The 17100-nt window shown below is 47.4% G+C and overlaps 1 protein-coding gene across 6 annotated transcripts in view; it reads right to left on the minus strand.

Moving 5' to 3' along the window:
- PSKH1 (protein serine kinase H1) overlaps positions 1-15866 on the minus strand; it is a 67033-nt gene extending 51167 nt beyond the window's left edge. Inside the window, exons 1-4 of one of the 6 annotated variants that reach the window (XM_050922423.1) lie at positions 15797-15859; positions 7613-7721; positions 6391-6508; positions 5051-6085 (exon numbers count right to left, since the gene is read on the minus strand). In XM_050922423.1, coding sequence (XP_050778380.1) covers positions 5051-5998 — 948 coding nt within the window. In that variant the 5' untranslated portion in view covers positions 5999-6085; positions 6391-6508; positions 7613-7721; positions 15797-15859. Of the gene's footprint in view, positions 1-5050; positions 6086-6390; positions 6509-7612; positions 7722-7869; positions 8777-12603; positions 12844-15289; positions 15705-15796 lie in introns of those variants that run through there. The other 5 variants (XM_050922420.1, XM_050922421.1, XM_050922422.1 and 2 more) reach the window with 5 other exon arrangements.
- Between the last annotated feature and the right edge of the window lie 1234 nt (positions 15867-17100).

Consider the following 17100-nt stretch of genomic DNA (forward strand, 5'->3'; position numbering starts at 1 on the left):
TTAGGAACAACTTTTTCATTAGGAGGATGGTGAAGCACTGGAATGGGTTACCTAGGGAGATGGTGGAATTCCCTTCCTTAGACGTTTTTAAGGTCAGGCTTGACAAAGCCTTGGCTGGGATGATTTAGTTGAGGATTGGTCCTGCTTTGAGCAGGGGGTTGGACTAAATGACCTCCTGAGATCCCTTCCAACCCTGATATTCTATTATATGATTCTAAAAGTGCATTTAAGTTGTATTTAAAAAAAATCAAATTTAAATCAGAAAAATCCAATTAAAAAAAAATCATCGATTTTTATCCACCTGACTAGATTGCGGTTAGGATGCAGCTTCCTCCTCTCCCCCAAACATCCCTCACCACTGACACTTGTCTTTCCTGCACAGCTCCAGCTATAAACTTCTGGCAAACACCCATAAAGATCTCTCTTCAGAGTTCCCCCTTTGGGTAAATGCACCCTCATTTCAGAGTCTCGAAGTCGGAATTGAGAAAAAACTGGTTGCTCCTGTCTAGTCCATCCCTGCATTCTCTGCCTAAGGCAGATTGCTCCCTACAGGACATTCTCAAAAGTTTTGTCCAATCTAGTTTTAAATACACCAAGCAATGGGCCTCCTGTCCCTCCCCCTCCCCCCATCACAGGCTCTCTGATGACCACAAAAGGTAAAAATCTTGGCTTTAGGTCTCATCTGAAATAATGATACCCCTGAAAGCCCAGTGCCTTCCTCCATTCTGGCAGACTGTTCTTCTAGTGACCCAGAGGGAAGAGTACCACTTACCAATGACACTTCCATCAGCACATCCCTGGAGGTTGCCTATGCAAGTTCTGACCCACCTTGGCAAGATCTGACCAGATCACAGCACCAGGTGATATGGCTGCTGCAGGTCAGTTTAGGGAACCACACCTTGACAGGATAAAAGTTTATTTTTGGCGTGTGGGCCTGTGTACACACGCTTACACCTTCCAAAGCATCCTTAGGGAGGATGACTTATGTTTCTATAGCACCTTTTATTCTGAAGGAGCCCAAAACATTTTACAATCTGAGCAATACATGAGGAGACTCGCTCCATCCATCACTGAAATGCCAACACTCCCCTCACATTTCTAAAAATGACAGAACAATTGAGATGATGTGCTGTTTTTAAGACTGTTATTTTACTGTCACTCCACAACTCCCTGCTTCAGAAACTTAGTCATGTGTTAGCACTTGGTTCCTTTCCCACTCGGTCCCTCTTCACAAAGTCATGCTATTAGGAAAGTCTAAGCTGGAAGTATTCAGAAAGGAAGTGGTAATTCAAACAGGGACGTAGGCAGTGAGACTGCCTCCAAATCTGGGTGCCCTCATCCCCCTATAACCGTAGCATGAAGAGTGACAGAGATTCAAAGACAAAATGCCAAGCCAAGTTTAGAAACCATCAAGTCCTCAGAACCTAAAGTCTAGGGGCTAGATCCATAAAGGTGACTACGGCTCAGTGCAGCAATATCTGCCAATTATTTTTGTGGACTCCACAGCCCCAAGTTAGGTGCCCATGCTCCTATGCAATGCCTGGGGAGAATAGCATGCCTAAAGCCGGAATTCACAGAAGTCAGGACGCTGAGTGGGGAGACAGACACCTAAGCTAGTCAGCAGGATATGCCGAGGAGAAGGGGTGGGGCCTCAAAGGGAGCTAGGCACCGAACTCTGAGCTGGAGGGAGGCACCTCTCTCTGCTTGGGATTCATAGCCACAAACCCATTCCTGTGGCACCAAAGCCAGGTTAGCCCTTTTAAAAGCAAAAGAACAAGGTGACGGTGGTGTCCTCCTCCTAACCAATAGCTAGGGCACTCACCCAGCATGTGGGAGACCTGGGTTCAAATTGCCCCTCTGCCAGATTCAGAACAGAGACTGGAAGCCAGGTCTCTCCCTTCCCAGGTGAGTGCCCTAACCCTGGGCTATAAGGTATTGTGGGGTGGGTGTCTCACTCTCACTTGATGAAGCTGTTCCACTCTGCTGGGCCAGAAAGAGAGAATTACTATCACCTACTGCAGGGGTCAGCAACCTGCAGCATGCGTGCCAAAGGCGAAGTGCGAGACGATTTCTACTGGCACGCTGCTGCCAGCCAGGGTTCCGGATGCTGGCCCCGCTCAGCCTGCTGCCTGCCAGGGGGAACGGAACCCTAGACCGGCTGTGGGCTGAATGGGACCGGTGGCCGGGACCCTGGCTGGCAGGAACTGACGGACGGAACCCTAGGTCGCCAGCGGGATGAGCAGGGCCGGTGGCCAGGACCCTGGCTGGCAGGAACCGGCAGACGGAACCCCAGACCGGCTGCGGGCTGAGCGGGGTGGCAGACTGAACCCCAGACCGGCAGCAGCCCAGACTGCCGGTCTGGGGTTCTGTCCGCCTGCTCCTGCCAGCCGTGGTCCCAGCTGCTGGCCCTGCTCAACCCACTGCTGGCCAGGGGTTCCGTTCACCCAAGCCAGCAGCGGGCTGAGGGAGGCCAGTGGTCAGGACCTCGGATGGCAGGAGCCAGCGGACGGAACCCCAGACCAGCAGCGGGCTGAGGGGCCAGCGACTGCGACCCCGGCTGGCAAGAGCCGGCAGGACCCCAGACCAGCAGCAGGTGAGCCACTGCCCATCTGGGGTTCTGCCCGGGTCCTGGCCACCAGTCCGGGGGGCTCTGCATTTTAATTTAATTTTAAATGAAGTTTCTTAAACATTTTAAAAACCTTGTTTACTTTACATACAACATTTTAGTTATATATTATAGACTTATAGAGAGAGACCTTCTAAAAGCGTTAAAATGAATGACTGGCACGTGAAACCTTAAATGAGAGTGAATAAATGAAGACTCAGCTCACCACTTCTGAAAGGCTGCCAACCCCTGACCTATTGGCTAGCACACTCTTAGGAGACCAGGTTCCAGTCTCTGCTCCAAGAAATATTTGATAATAAATGGGACAGCTTCAACGAGAGAGATTGAGATGTTCACCTCAGAATGCCCCTGGGATGATCAGGGGCAGATGACCCTTTTGTGGTCCCGGGGCCAAACATATTTATGGGCCCCCATGGAGGCAATGGATCATGTAATGAGGAGGTCAGTCCCCAGAATGAGGGGCCAGCCAGGGGCAATGGGGGTATGCCCAGCACCCCTCCAACCCCCCCCCACACGTGCATAGTAACCCTGCACATCACCATCCCTGCCCAGAGCCCCACCACAACTGCCCAGCACCCCCTCAGAACCTCCACTCCCTAGTGCCCCAACACACATCTTCCCCGCCCCCTCACAGCCCAGCATCTCCCCAGAACCCCCACTGCCCCACAGCCTGCCTCCCGGCTGCACTCACAAACCCTGCTGGGAGGTGACTTTGTCTGCCACGCTGAGCCAACAGCGCAGCCAGGGCTGGTCCCGGGTGCAAGAATCACTCCTCTCTCTCGGAAGTGGCACAATCAGCCAAGCCAGGGCCTGCCCCAGCTGGGCTCCCTCAGGACCCACTTGCATGGAGAGGCCCAGCCAAGCCCACCACACTGCCCACCCACTCACATACACCTGTCTGAGACTGGCCAGGCTTCTGCACCAGTCCCAAGCGGCTCAGCTCCAGAGACACACGTGGGGCCCCACAGGTGGGAGCCTGGCCTTGGTAACTTCACAGCAGTCTGGTGAGAGCCCAACCAGATCTGTGACAATCCTATAGTCCAGTGGTTAAGGCACTCACCTGAGTGTCAGGAAAGCTGGGTTCAAGTCCGTGCTCTGAATACAGGAGAGTAGGGATTTGAACTGCGGTCTTGCACAGCCTAGGTGAGAGCTCTAATCACTGTGCTACTGGATAAAGACAGCAACATCACCTCTTGCTCCTCAACTGTGTTGTGTGTGCTCTAAAGCAGCTTCTGAGCCCACCGACCAAATCAGGCCCCTCAGAGAAGAGAGGGGGCAGAATTCTGCATTTGAGGGTTCCACAGAGGCTCAGACATAAAGAAGAGGTCCAGCAGCTCAGCAGTGTCAGACTAAGGGAGCTTTGTCTATACTCACCAGCTGAAACTTAAGCGCCCAGGGACTTTCGATGCCTCCAGGGTTAGGTGGCAGCTGCATGGGGTTCTAAGGATCCAAGTTTTGAAACTAAGCACCTAACGTGGCAATTAGGCACCCAAAGGCCTTTGTGGCTCCAACCAGAGGTGACCAGCTGTACAGTGCAACTAAAGACTGCGTGAGAACTCTAGGAATTTCAAGAGTCAAGTCTTTCAAGACAAACATGTAGTTTGTATCGGAAACAAAAAGCAGACAGGTGCCTGCTACATCTTGTTTATCCTCTTAAGCCATAGGATGGTGTGTGTAAAAGAAGTGAGGTACCAAATCTAATGGAGCCTAGCACTAAGCCAACCATTAAAAAAGTCTTAACACGGTTCTAGGACAAAATTGCCAAAGGCTCTTAAATCATTTAGGTGCTTAAGTCCCATTTTCAAAAATGACTAAGGAGACTCTGTTTCAGTGACAGCCAATAGGACTTATGTTCCTAAGTCATTCTTGAAAAGGAACTTCTGAAAATTTTACCCTGGTCTTGTTTCCATCACAAAATAAGAATTCTGCTGTCCAAAATTAGCATAACACATTTTGGGTCACACCACCCAAACTCAGATACCAACCAGTGTCCTAATCAGTTAATGTTCTTCCTGTGCTGTCTTGGGGGAGTGGAGGCGGGGAGGCTGTTTTGCTTTGTTTTTAAAAAGAACTCACTGTTCCTCAGTGTCCCTGCAGGACAGGAGGGATTTTAATGGGTCAGGAATGGAGAACGATGTCAACTCCTAAAAAGAGCCAGCACTGAACTATCCTGTGTAAGATTCCCAGCCCTGAATTCACCTATGGCTAGTCCAGAACAGCTTACACAGTCGTGGCACAGAAATCTGACCTGAACCTGTTAAAGAAGTCACCTTATGCAACACTTATTGAACATGGCAAAGGCAAAAGGAAACCCCTTTCAAGACAGTCACCTTGCACTGCCTATGATCACAGGGCTCCCATCACAGCACTGATGGTCCAGACTCTGTCTGGAGTCCCCTTTGGTTCGACCTTTGCCTCACTCACCTCCCCTGAATAACTGTACTTTCCTTTCAGGATCTGCCGGTACAAGCGGGTTCGGTTGTCATCTTCAAAGGGCATAGTTCCACTCAGGAGGATGTAGGAGATCACACCCAGTGCCCACATGTCCACAGAATTGGTGTAGGGTTTCCTGACCAGGATTTCTGGAGCAATATACTCTGGTGTCCCACAGGTGGTTTTCATTAGGCAGTCATCTCCCTTCTTCCGAGCACTGGCTAGCCCAAAGTCTGTGATCATGATTTTAGAATCCGTTCCAGGATGGTAATACAGCAAATTCTCTGGTTTTAAGTCCCGGTGCGTGATGCCCAGTGTATGCAAGTACTTTACCCCATCCAACACCATCTGCAGCACTCGGGTAGCATCCCTCTCAGTAAAAGAGCCTTTGGCAATGATTCTATCAAACAGTTCCCCTCCAGTGGCCAACTCCATCACCATGTAGACTCGCTCCTGTGTCTCAAACACCTCAATGAGCTGGATGATGTTTGTGTGCCGGACCCGTCGCAACACACATAGCTCTGATTCGCACACTTCCCTCCCTTCCCGATACTTGGTTTCTATCATCTTGATTGCATATGGCTGCTTGGAAGCCTTATGTTCCACCCGCACAACACGACTAAAGCTGCCTCGGCCAATCAGGGCTTTGATGTCATACTTGGCGGTCACCCTGGGATCAAATTTGGCACGGTACTTAGCCACTTTGTTCTTGCGGGGCTCAGGCTGCTCCATGTAGTTAGGTGGGTGGCCACTGGAATAGGGGTTGGTGTGGCGAGGGGGCGAGGGGGAGCCGGCTTTGATAGCAGCTCCACCATCATCCTTGATGAAGTGCTTGTACACGTCATTTTTATGACCAGTGTAAGGCTCAACCTTTTTAACCAGATCTAACTGAACGTCCGTGGGGGGCTCGGGAAGCACTTTGCTTGTCCCACAGCCCATCACTGAATGGTGCTAATCACCCATCAAGGCATTCTCCCAGGGCGACATCAGCAGCAACCACATCTGGGACAACTCCCACATTCGAACCTTTCAAAAAACAGAGAGAAGAGAGCTAAGAAGTAGGAATTAAGAGTAATGAAGATTTATAACATCAAACATCATGCAAGCGACCCCTGGCTCAAGACACAGCTGTAGATGAAGGATACAGCCACACTAGTAAATGAGGTGGGTCTTATGATGCATTAGCTAACATGGTAAAATCACTGTGTGCATAAGGCAGTTATACGTTAAACACATTAGCAGGCCGAAGTAAGCCCCAGAGGAGACCCCAACTGGGGTCAGAGTTAGTTAGTACATTTCCCAGCATTATGGTAGGCCTGAGCAGAGTATACCTAATAGGATGGTATCCTCTCAGAGGAGGCAAGGCGGGCGAGGTAATATCTTTCACTGGACCAAAATGAATTGGTGAAAGAGAGATGCTTTCCAGCTAAACACAGCTCTTCCTCGGACCTGAAGAATAAAAGATATCACCTCATCCACCTGGTCTCTCTAATATCCTGGGACTAACATGGCTACACTGCAAACAACAATGGAAGGTAGCCTCTCTTGTCTAGCTTAGGCTTTTGTAAGGCACCCATCAACCTACTTTCTGGATATTATTTGTAACCTCAAATCTCTGATTACAGGAACACCACAGCCTCCCTTGGAAGCTCTCTCTCACTGAACTCTTTCTAAACTTTTTCCTCATATTTAACTGGGAAAATGTATCTTAAGTCTGTTACTTTTCATTCCATCCTCACTGACTAGTGATAGCTGATACCTGTCCTCTTATAACATCACTCTACCAGTAGGTCATTGTCTCTATGCAGTTATCTTTTCTCCATGCCAAGACCCGCTGAACATTCCCAACAGCTCTTATTTTCCAAATCTTTGATCACTTTAGCTCGTCTCCTCTGATATGCTTGGTTGTTTTTTTTTAAAAATTGCTGCCCAGATATGAATACAGCCCTCCAGCTAACACATGCGCATCATTATATGGTGTGGAAGAAATCTCATGCTTGTTTCAGATGTGATATTCTATGAAAGTAAATGTGGTTCAACAATTACCTACTCTCCGCTACAACTGCCCAGCCATTATCCTCTATTCTATAACAGCAAATTTGATTATCCCTTCTGTACCTCAACTGTTTTCTTCCCTTGATAGAATCTCCTGGGACTCATTTCAGCCCACTTCACTCATTTACCCAGGCCGATGTAGTCTGTTTCTGTCCTCCCAGGTATTGGTGATCCCTTTCAGCTTTGTATCAGATTAAAGGATGGTAAGTACATTGACTGCTTCAACCTCCAAGGCTTCAACTAACATACTGAATAGTACCAGACCTAGAACGACCCCTGTGGAAAACCCATGATAATTCCTCCTAATGTATCACTGACCTATTCATCATTACTCCATGCTCTGATTTTTAAGCACTTGTGTAGCCATTTTAGAAGATAGAGCCAATGAGAAATGTTTTCTGTGGAGCATTTGTATTATTCACTTCTGTCACTAGTCTCTCATATGGCGTCTCAATAACAAATGCTGATGAGATGTTGTGTGTAGGATTCCAGCCTCACCTGTACCCAACTGGCGCAATGAGTTGCTGTTCAGAAGGTGCATCCTCTATGGTGCAGGACCATTTACAAAATGATTCAGGTCTTTTACATACACACAAAAATCACTTCCCTGTGTAGTAAACACACACACAAGAACATGGATCAACTGGGAAAGAGACAAAGGTGTTGCCTTGTATTAGATTTTTGACTGGCTCATTCAGGGGAAGGGAATTCTGAATAGGTTTCCTGAAAATATGGAAGATGATGTTTCCACGCACATAACCAGAGCTTAACACAATTACATTGCACATTGCCTGTGCAGAGTAGACAAAAGTGTGCAGTCTTATCATGCTGGGAACTATGAATCTGTGAAAGTAGCTACGTAGATGAGTCCTTAAAAAGCTGATCTGAAAAAAAGAACAAAATGAGTTTGTACCATTTTGTGATATACAGAGAAGGCCTAAAAGATCTCCATCCTCATGTCAAAAATATATAGCTTCTGCTTCTTTTTTACTTTAGAAATATTGAGTCTTCTCTTCTCTGTGTTTATTGGAGAACTCCTTGATGGGCCCAGAGAAGTAGACAGGGTGCTTTCTCAGCCTTCCTTCTAATACAGTGGCTCTCAATCTTTCCAGAATACTGTACCCCTTTCAGAAGTCTGATTTGTCTTGCATACTCCAAAGTTTTACCTCACTTAAAAACAACTTGCTTAGAAAATCAGACATAAAAATACAAAAGTGTCACAGCACACTATTACTGAAAAAATGCTGACTTGCTCCTTTTTACCACAGGATTATAAAATATATCAATTGGAATATAAATATTGTACTTATATTTCAGTGTATCATATAAAGAACAGTATAAACAAGTCGTCGTTTGTATGAAATTTTAGTTTGTACTGACTTCACTAGTGCTTTTTATGTAGCCTGTTGTAAAACTTGGCAAACATCTAGAAGAGTTGATGTATGCTCAGAAGATCTCTCTGTACCCCCAGGGGTATATGAAATGCCTGGTTGAGAACCACTGTTCTAACAGTTAGCAAGTTAGCAACTAGAGTCAAACAGGTGTTTGTATATAAAGTTTTAAAATCTATTCCCTGCTCAATCAAGAGTGTGATGTCATAATTTTACTAATAGGATAGTACTCCCATCCTCTGCAGATTCTTCTAGGTACCAGTGTAGACAAGACTTGAATCTCTAATGCAAAGTGTAAGCACGAAAAAGAACAAAGAAAAAGAAAAAACCAAACAACTCTTTCAGGCTTTCCCCCTCCATTATAAAAAAAACAAACATACTCATGTTTCCTCCTTTGCAAATTACCTTTAAAGGTGACCTAAAAGCTTTTGGAAAAAAAGATACAAGATCATAGTTACATAGACGTAAGTATATAATAATTACATGTTAAAACAAAGCCTAAGAGCTAGCTCTCTAACTGCTTCTGCATTTGCCCTAACAACGAGGAGTCCTTGTGGCACCTTAGAGACTAACACATTTATTTGGGCATAAGCTTTTGTGGGCTACAGCCCATTTCATCAGATGCCTGAAGTGAAAAATAGAGTAAGTAGTATATATATTACAGAACATGAAAAGATGGGAGTTGCCTACCAAGCGGGGGGGGGGGGGGGGGGAGGGGCAGTGCTAACGAGGCCAATTCAATCAAGGTGGAAGTGGCCTATTCTCAACAGTTGACAAGAATGAGTGAATATCAACAGAGAGAAAATTACTTTTTGTAGTGACCCAGCATTTGCCCTGTTGCTGTTCATATCAGCAGATGCACAGCAGGGAGAGCAGGAAAATTCTCTGGTTTAAGAGCTCACAAAGGCAGCCGCTCTTACAGAGGAAACAGAGAATCCCGAACATAAGTCTTGACAAGTAGGCAAAGGAAGAACCAATTTCAAATGAAATCCATAACTATGTATAAGTTTATGTCTACACATTGATCCTGCTCCAAATAGGGGAACAGATTTACTGTTAAATAAATCGCCTTACAGAGTTCCATTCAAAGCAATCGCTATACATGTGGCTTCCAAGTCTGTTGCAAATTAAAATGAAGCATTCACTTTATCAGACCTGTCTTTCCCTTCTACCCCACCTCCAAGTCTGGTTTAGGATTAATGGTTTGATGTAGCATATTGACATTTTCGGAAGCAGGAAGATATTTCTGCTGCCCTGTTGCTAACAGCATGGGAGACATTAGGCTGTGTATGCCTTCTACTGCTATTCACTTAAAATCACATTTAAAAAGTCCTTTCTGCATTCAAATGAAGAGTCAGGTGGCTCAACTGGACCACAACTGGAATCACTTCTGAGAAGAAAAGCAAACTTCCCTCTGCCAACATCCCCCTGCAGCCAGCGGTCCCAGCTCAGTGAAAGGACATTGACAAACAGACATAATAGGGTTCAAGAAATTAACCAGCTTTAACATCTACAGAGGCTAGGCTTCAAGCTGTGGTCACAAGTTAAGCAATCCCCCATCTCAATCCCGATTTGCACAGCTCAGAACTACTGCATAATTTGGCAGTTTCTGATCTACAGAAATACAGGACTGCAATAGCTACAGTTCAGGGTTAAAGAGGACTGGCCGAGTTGCATATGGGAAGCCCAAAACTGGAACTGTAGGGTGTGATACAGGCCACTTCTGAGGCGCACTGACAGAGCTGTAGGGCAAAGAGGAGAGTAGGACTAGAAAAAGTAGTAACCATTGCAGCTCAGGACTGCGGTACATGAGTAACCCCATGGGATGGAAAATCAGGACTGAGACGCAGTAGCAGAGCTTTGAGAAACTCTTGCACAGCCCAAGCCCAACCACTACTGTCAGCCATTTGTTTTCAGGAGCACTAATTTCACCAACTAAATTAACATAAAGTGAGAAGTAACCTTTGTTCCTCAAAGCATCAGATCCCAGGAAGACTCATCATAAATAGCAGGGCAGGACACACTAGAGTTTGAAGACACAAACTGTGCTTGGAGGGGAGATTAGTGAATAAACTCTCATTCAAACCTCATCTCTGCTACAGTGCCAGTTTGCAAGGGTCACCCAGCCCTACAGAGGAGAGAGAGTGCTGTGGAAAATGGGTTTTAAGAAGTATTTTAAGTGCTATTCCAAACACCTAGTGGAAGACTATTACGCTGGAACAATCTTTAAGATCAGCAGTTAAGATGGATTGGGGATGCAGGGGGACATTCAGCCATTCTCTCTCTCTCTCTACCCCAGGAAATCCCATGGCAGGTTTTAATACTTTCCAATTCCAATAGTCAAGATCTAGTGATCAGAGGTGTTTTATTTTGCGTTCTTAAGAACCAAACATCACTTTTGCCTTTTCACAGGAGCATGGGAAAGTTTTAGTTGCAGTGAATTGGAACTCGTTCCATTCATTGTGTTGGAACAGAAACTGCTCCCATACACCCAGGGGAATGCAGCTTTCACTCCCCACACTGTATTCTAATACACCAGTGAAATCTGCTGCACTTCAGCAAGGTTTTATGGCATTTGCAGATTAAAACAAGATGACTGGCTAGGAGTTGGAGATGCTGCCTACACACATTTTGGCAATTAGCCTGATGGTTTAAAATTACTACGCTGTCTCAAAGTCTGGTGGTGGCGTGCCTGAGCATGCACAGGGGACTACAGGAAATCTGTTCACCTCTGTGCCTGATCACACCTCCTACCATCACCCACTGGAATCTCTAGCCAATTATGGAGCACAGCTGGCATGAATTGGAGCCCCAATTAGTCCTCACTCAGAAGGGGATTATGGGTAGAAAGAGGAACATTTTTAAGAGAGACACAAGGAAGCAGTTTAGGTCCAACATTCAGTTTGGAAAAAGAAACCAAAGGCCTAGAAAAATCTAATGTTAGGAGACTTATTAAAATATCAGCGAAAAAACACCTTCTATCTAACCTTTCCCTGGCAATATTCGAACGTCAGCTACACAGGCCATGCCCTAGGCACAAGAACTAGAAAGGGAAACCAGCTACAGAAAAAGTGAAAATGACCTCCTGAGTTTCACTGGTCATTGTGAGTGAAGTGTCCAAAAGTTAACAAATAGCCTAATCCAATGTTCAACCTGAAAGAATATTAAATAATCTCTGATATTATTAGTAACATGGGGTGGATTTTTTAAAATATCGTCAGGCCTAAGTGCCCTTAGAGCACGTGAAGAACAGCCAGGGGCATTAAAACGCATTAGATGCACGTTTCAATGTGAAAGCAGCAGAGTCCTGCGGCACCTTATAGACTAACAGACGTATTGGAGCTTGAGCTTTTGTGGGTGAATACCCACTTCGTCGTATTCATCCACGAAAGCTCAGGCTCCAATACGTCTGTTAGTCTATTAGGTGCCACAGGACTCTCTGCTGCTTTCACAGATCCAGACTAACACGGCTACCCCTCTGATACATTTCAATGTGACAGTCCAATCCAGAGAAATTCAGTGAACAGTCCAGAAGAGAGGAGGACTATATCCCTGCTCTAGTCAGAATTATTAGTCTAAGCCCACGCTCCACTGCTTGTGTGCCATAGTCTGCATGAAAATGGTGCTGTGGAATATATTATTGAATACAGAGCCGAGCAAGAAGAAACTGTTGCATTTGGAGTGCCTTGAGTAGTAAACACATATTCAGCCTATCCACATAGTTTGGGTGGTAGCTGCATGTTTTAGCCACAGTTGTAATTAGCATGAGCTGGTATTAGTTTAATGCTGTAAAAGCTAGCAACTGCTTTCCTCAGACTAGTAGCTCCATTAAGATCATGTGGGGTAACTGTCAAGCGTACTGAGGACTCACCACTTCCATTGATTCACTAAGTGTTCTCAACATCTCCAAAGCCAACCCCTATTGATTAATAATTTATTTGGGGGTGCCCTAGAAGATAAACATTGAGACAACTGGGTAACCACACTGAGGCTATACTGAAGGCTTTCAGTCACACAAATGAAATCAGAGACATCTTGAAACAGAGTAAAGCAATTTAAATTCACACACACTTTTTCAGTGATACACTAATATCAAAGTTTGAAATATCAGGGTCTTTAATGCCTACAAACACTAACACAGCAAAGGATCATCCTTTCATCATACAAGTTCATCTGCAAGGCCAGGTGCTGTTGATCAGGTGTGATGAGGAACACATCTGTGGAAATCTCTCACTCATGGAAAATCCTTCTAGAAGTATAATCTCAGTATAATCTTTGCTGCACAGGTATATGGTGCTTTATGAAGTAAGCCACACTCCAGGCTCAAAATGCATCAACCTAAGGTAGACAAGACCCAAAATATACAAGACTTAGGCATAAATCCACATGCCTGGGACATCTCACTAAATCTCATGCAACCTGAAAACACAGAAGTGAAACAGGTGCTGTTCACATACTTTTTATTGTCTCTTTCTTCCACTGCAAAAGTGCTTCTGTGTTCTGCCCTCCCTTACCCTCTATCTGCGGCTTCCCAGTGGGCAAAGTTCAGCTTCCATGTTAGTGTCTGAAGTTGTGCAGCATGTGCTGGAAGTGGAGATGTCAGAGACAGCTCCTGGTCTTGACAAGTTGCCCTGCTTGTTTGGCATGTGTGTTAATGGCCCTAGAGACCATTGGTTATAGATGTCCATACACTGGAGTGTGGTGTTGCTAGGATAGGAAGCTTGCTTAGCAGGGACGCCCAGAAGGGAAGGCAAGTGGGGCAATTTGCCCCAGGTCCCACAGGGGCCCCCACGATAGTTTTTCCAGGGCCCTGGAGCAGGGTCCTTCACTCGCTCTGGGGACCCTGGAAAACTCTCACGGAGCCAGGGCCCCCAGAGCTGCTTCTGCTCCGGGTCTTCAGCGGCAAATTGGCGGCGGGGGGTCCTTCCACTCCGGGACCCGCCGCCAAAGTGCCCCAAAGACCCGCAGCAGGGGGGTCCTTCCGCTCCGGAACCCACCGAAGTGCCGCGTCTTCAGCTGACCAAATAATGCTATATAGAACTCTGTGTAGGGCTTAGAAAATATATCAGATATTAGCTAAAAGCAGACAAAAAAGATAAAGGTTTCTGCCAGCAAAGTCCATGGACCATGACCCTCGTGCTGGTAAGGGAAACCAAAGACCATTCAGATTAGGTTGGCTTTAAGTTTTTTGCAACTTTGTCAGGGAAGTCAGATTCCAAACTAACTAAACAGACTCAGCTGTTTAAAGCCAGAGGGGACAACTATGATAATCTATCCTGACTTCTATCTAACAAGGGCTGTGCAATTTCACCCAGTAATTCCTGCAGTTGAGGACACCATTCATCCCTTCTATGTAAGTGAACGCTACTGAGATGAGTAACCTGTGGTTAACTATAGTATTATCTTTTAAAAAAACATCCCATCTTGATTTAAAGAATTCAAGTAATGATGAATTTAACATTTCCCTTGGGAAGCTGCGCCAGTGATTTGTTATTCTGACCGTTAAGACATTGCATCTTACTTCCACTTTGATTTTTTCCTCTAACATCAGCTTCTAGCCATCAGATTTTGTTATGCCAGTGTCTGTTAGATTAAAGGGCCCCCAATATCAGAGCTTCTCGTGTCAGTACTTATATTGATCGAGTTGCCTCTGAGCACCCTAGGTTACTGAAGATTCAATCTGTTTAAGGCTCTCATTATAAGGTGGGTTTTCCAGACCTCATAAATTTTTATGACTGTTCTCTGAACAGACCATTCCAGCTTTTCAATATCATTTTCAAGTATGGACACTAGAACTGAGCACAGTATGCAATATAAACAGGTAATAGCACCACCCATCCTCATTGCTACTGCCCCGTTTGTACCAAAGGGTAGTGTTTACCCTTTTTACCATAGCATCACACTGGGAGCTCACGTTCAGTTACTTATATTCAGCAATATCCCAAATCCTTTCCAGAGTCACTGCATTCCAGAAAACTATCCCCTTTCCTGTAAGTACGGCCCCCATACATTGTTCCTAAGTGTATTACCGTGCATTTAGCTGTATTAAATCATATTTGATTGCATTTAATGTATTTCTTTACGACTGCTGGGCCCTTGTCATTATGTGCCACCCCACCAGTCTTTGCATCATTTGCATAATTCATCAGTATGGTTTTATTTTCTCTTGTCTTTTATACTGAACTGTGTTGGGTCAAGAACCATTGAACTAAGAGATTGCTATGTTAGCCAGCACTGCTTCTGTGTTTATTTTAAATTGTCCCATACTAGGATATGTCTATGCTTGCTTTCTGTATCAGGACTAACTGAACGAGTGATTATTAAAAAATGCTTTAAAAACAAAGTCTAGGGGTTTCTTTCACACATCAAAAGAGAAGGAACTTCTTAAAAATGTTCAGAGAATGCTGATGGAAGGAGGTTGTGCCTAAGCCAAATGAAAGACGACACGTACAGAAGAACATAGTTAAAGTATTTCATTTTGATACAGCGACCCTCAAACACTGATTGTTGCTATGTCTGGATTTGCAACTCTCCCACTGACATCCTGTTTCCCTTCCCGCCCTCCACCCCATCTACCGCATTACATAAAAACAGACCCATTGCACAAACATCCATTAGAGAAAGACAGTAAGAACTGACTTCTACGTCATTTCTACCCCACACAAATCACGAATCTTTGGGACCTAGGGACAACTCTCCCAAATAAATAGGAACAAAATGAGATTCTTCTGCTGTTTCCTCTGTCAACCTGTCAATTACAAGTTTTTTTATCCCTGCTACCCACCTGCTATTAGTGCACCGGTTGGGAGATTTAACTACAGTACTTATCAGATGGACAATGCTCCGGCTCTGTCCTGCTGCATTGCTACCGCCTAGGCTATTGCCGGCTCGCACCACTCAGAGCCCTGAACCACCAGCCAGGGCATGGCGGGGCCCTATCCGAGCAGGTTTTGCACGGGGTTTGTCCACGTGCTCCCGCCCAGGGCACTCCCAGGGAAACCCTTCCGGGAAGGCAGCCACAGAGGGGGCTTCTGCCTCCCAGCCCTAAGCTCAGGAGCCTGCAGTCCGGAGGCGCTTTCCTGCCGCGGCCCTGGGCGGACCCCGGAGCTCCGGGGGGGGGGCGAGGCTGACAGGACAGGCCGGGCCGGTGCGGGGGGGGGGGGAGCCTGGCGCGGCGCCGCCGCTGAGGGGCGACACGGGCAGAGCGCGGGCCCCGGCGCGCTCCCTGAGGCAGGTGGATGCGGGGCCCCGAGGGAGGCGGCCCCTGGGGCCGGGCGGGCCCCGCACTCACCTCAGCCCACGGCGGCTGCGGTTCCGGCCCAGGCTGGGGGCTACGGCCCGCCGCCCGCGTCATCGCGACGTCACCACTGCGCGCCGGGGGCGCCCACGGGGCGGGCCTGCTGCCCCGCCCTGCGATTGGCGGACGGTCGGGCCCCGGGGTTCATGGGGCAGAGGTCAGAGGTTAGCCTGGCTGCCATGGGAACCGCCGACGGGACGGAACTGGCACCACTCGGTGTCCCCGGTCCTTCGGCAGCGCTGCGCCCAGCCCGGCCTGGTTCCTCCCCCCGGCGGGTTCCGGGACTCCCGGGGCGATGCGCGGGGCCGGATTCCGGGGCGCTGCTGTTCCCGCCGTGCTGGGGCCGAGCCTGAGCCCGCCCCGAGACCCCCCCAGTCCGCCCTGACCTCCCCAGCACCAGGCCCGACAGCCCGGGGCCGCCCCCAGCCCCAGTCTGCTCCCTCCAGCCCCGACACCGACCGCCGCCGGAGTCCTGAGCCCCAGCGTGACTCGATCCCCCCACCCTCCAACTTCCCAATACCTCCCTGAGCCGCCACCCCCCGGCCTGACCTGCCTCACCCACCCCTGCCCCCTCTGAGCCCCTACACCAGAGCCTGGAGAGCTCCCTGAGCCCTGCTGAGTCTTGGCCAACCCCCACCCCTGAGCCCTGAGCATTCCCCGCCAGCCATACCTCTCCTCCTTTCCCCACCAGCCCTCACACAGACCACCGCCCGGCGTGATTCTTCCCCCTCCCCCCAACCTGACACAGCCCTATCCCCAACCCTTAAATCCTGACACCACACACACTCCCCAGCCTTGACACTCACCCCTCCACACAACCTTAACCCCCCCCCCCAACCCACATTTAAAAGACAGCTATTAAGACAATACCAGTACATAAATTTGTGGTAAACAAATAAAAAAGGAAGGTGTGGTGTTACTGTGATTTTTTTAAGAGAATGGAGTCTCCAGTTCAGGAGCTGACAGTTTGAGGAGGCAGCTGGTTTTAGGTTAGATTGATCTGAGTTAAAATGTACTGTCAATATGTATCTAATAAAGACAGTTGTTGCAGCCCTCAATTAAGACTGGTGGATAATTTGAATATAACCAACACAGACCATATTCAGCAACTCAGCTACATCCCAAAGGCCTTGGTTAGGACTCCGTCCAACTCCCTTTGTGGTCTGTGCACATTGGCTTAGCCCCTTCCTGAGTCAGTGAGACCAGGGAGAGTTTGGGCAAGAAAATAAATGAACTCCAAGGAAGGCCTTCAAAGATTGGCTGATAATTGTTGTTTGTTTATTTATTAGCTTTATAGC

This window comes from Gopherus flavomarginatus, chromosome 14 (genome assembly GCF_025201925.1).
Source record: "Gopherus flavomarginatus isolate rGopFla2 chromosome 14, rGopFla2.mat.asm, whole genome shotgun sequence".
Taxonomy (NCBI): domain Eukaryota; kingdom Metazoa; phylum Chordata; order Testudines; family Testudinidae; genus Gopherus; species Gopherus flavomarginatus.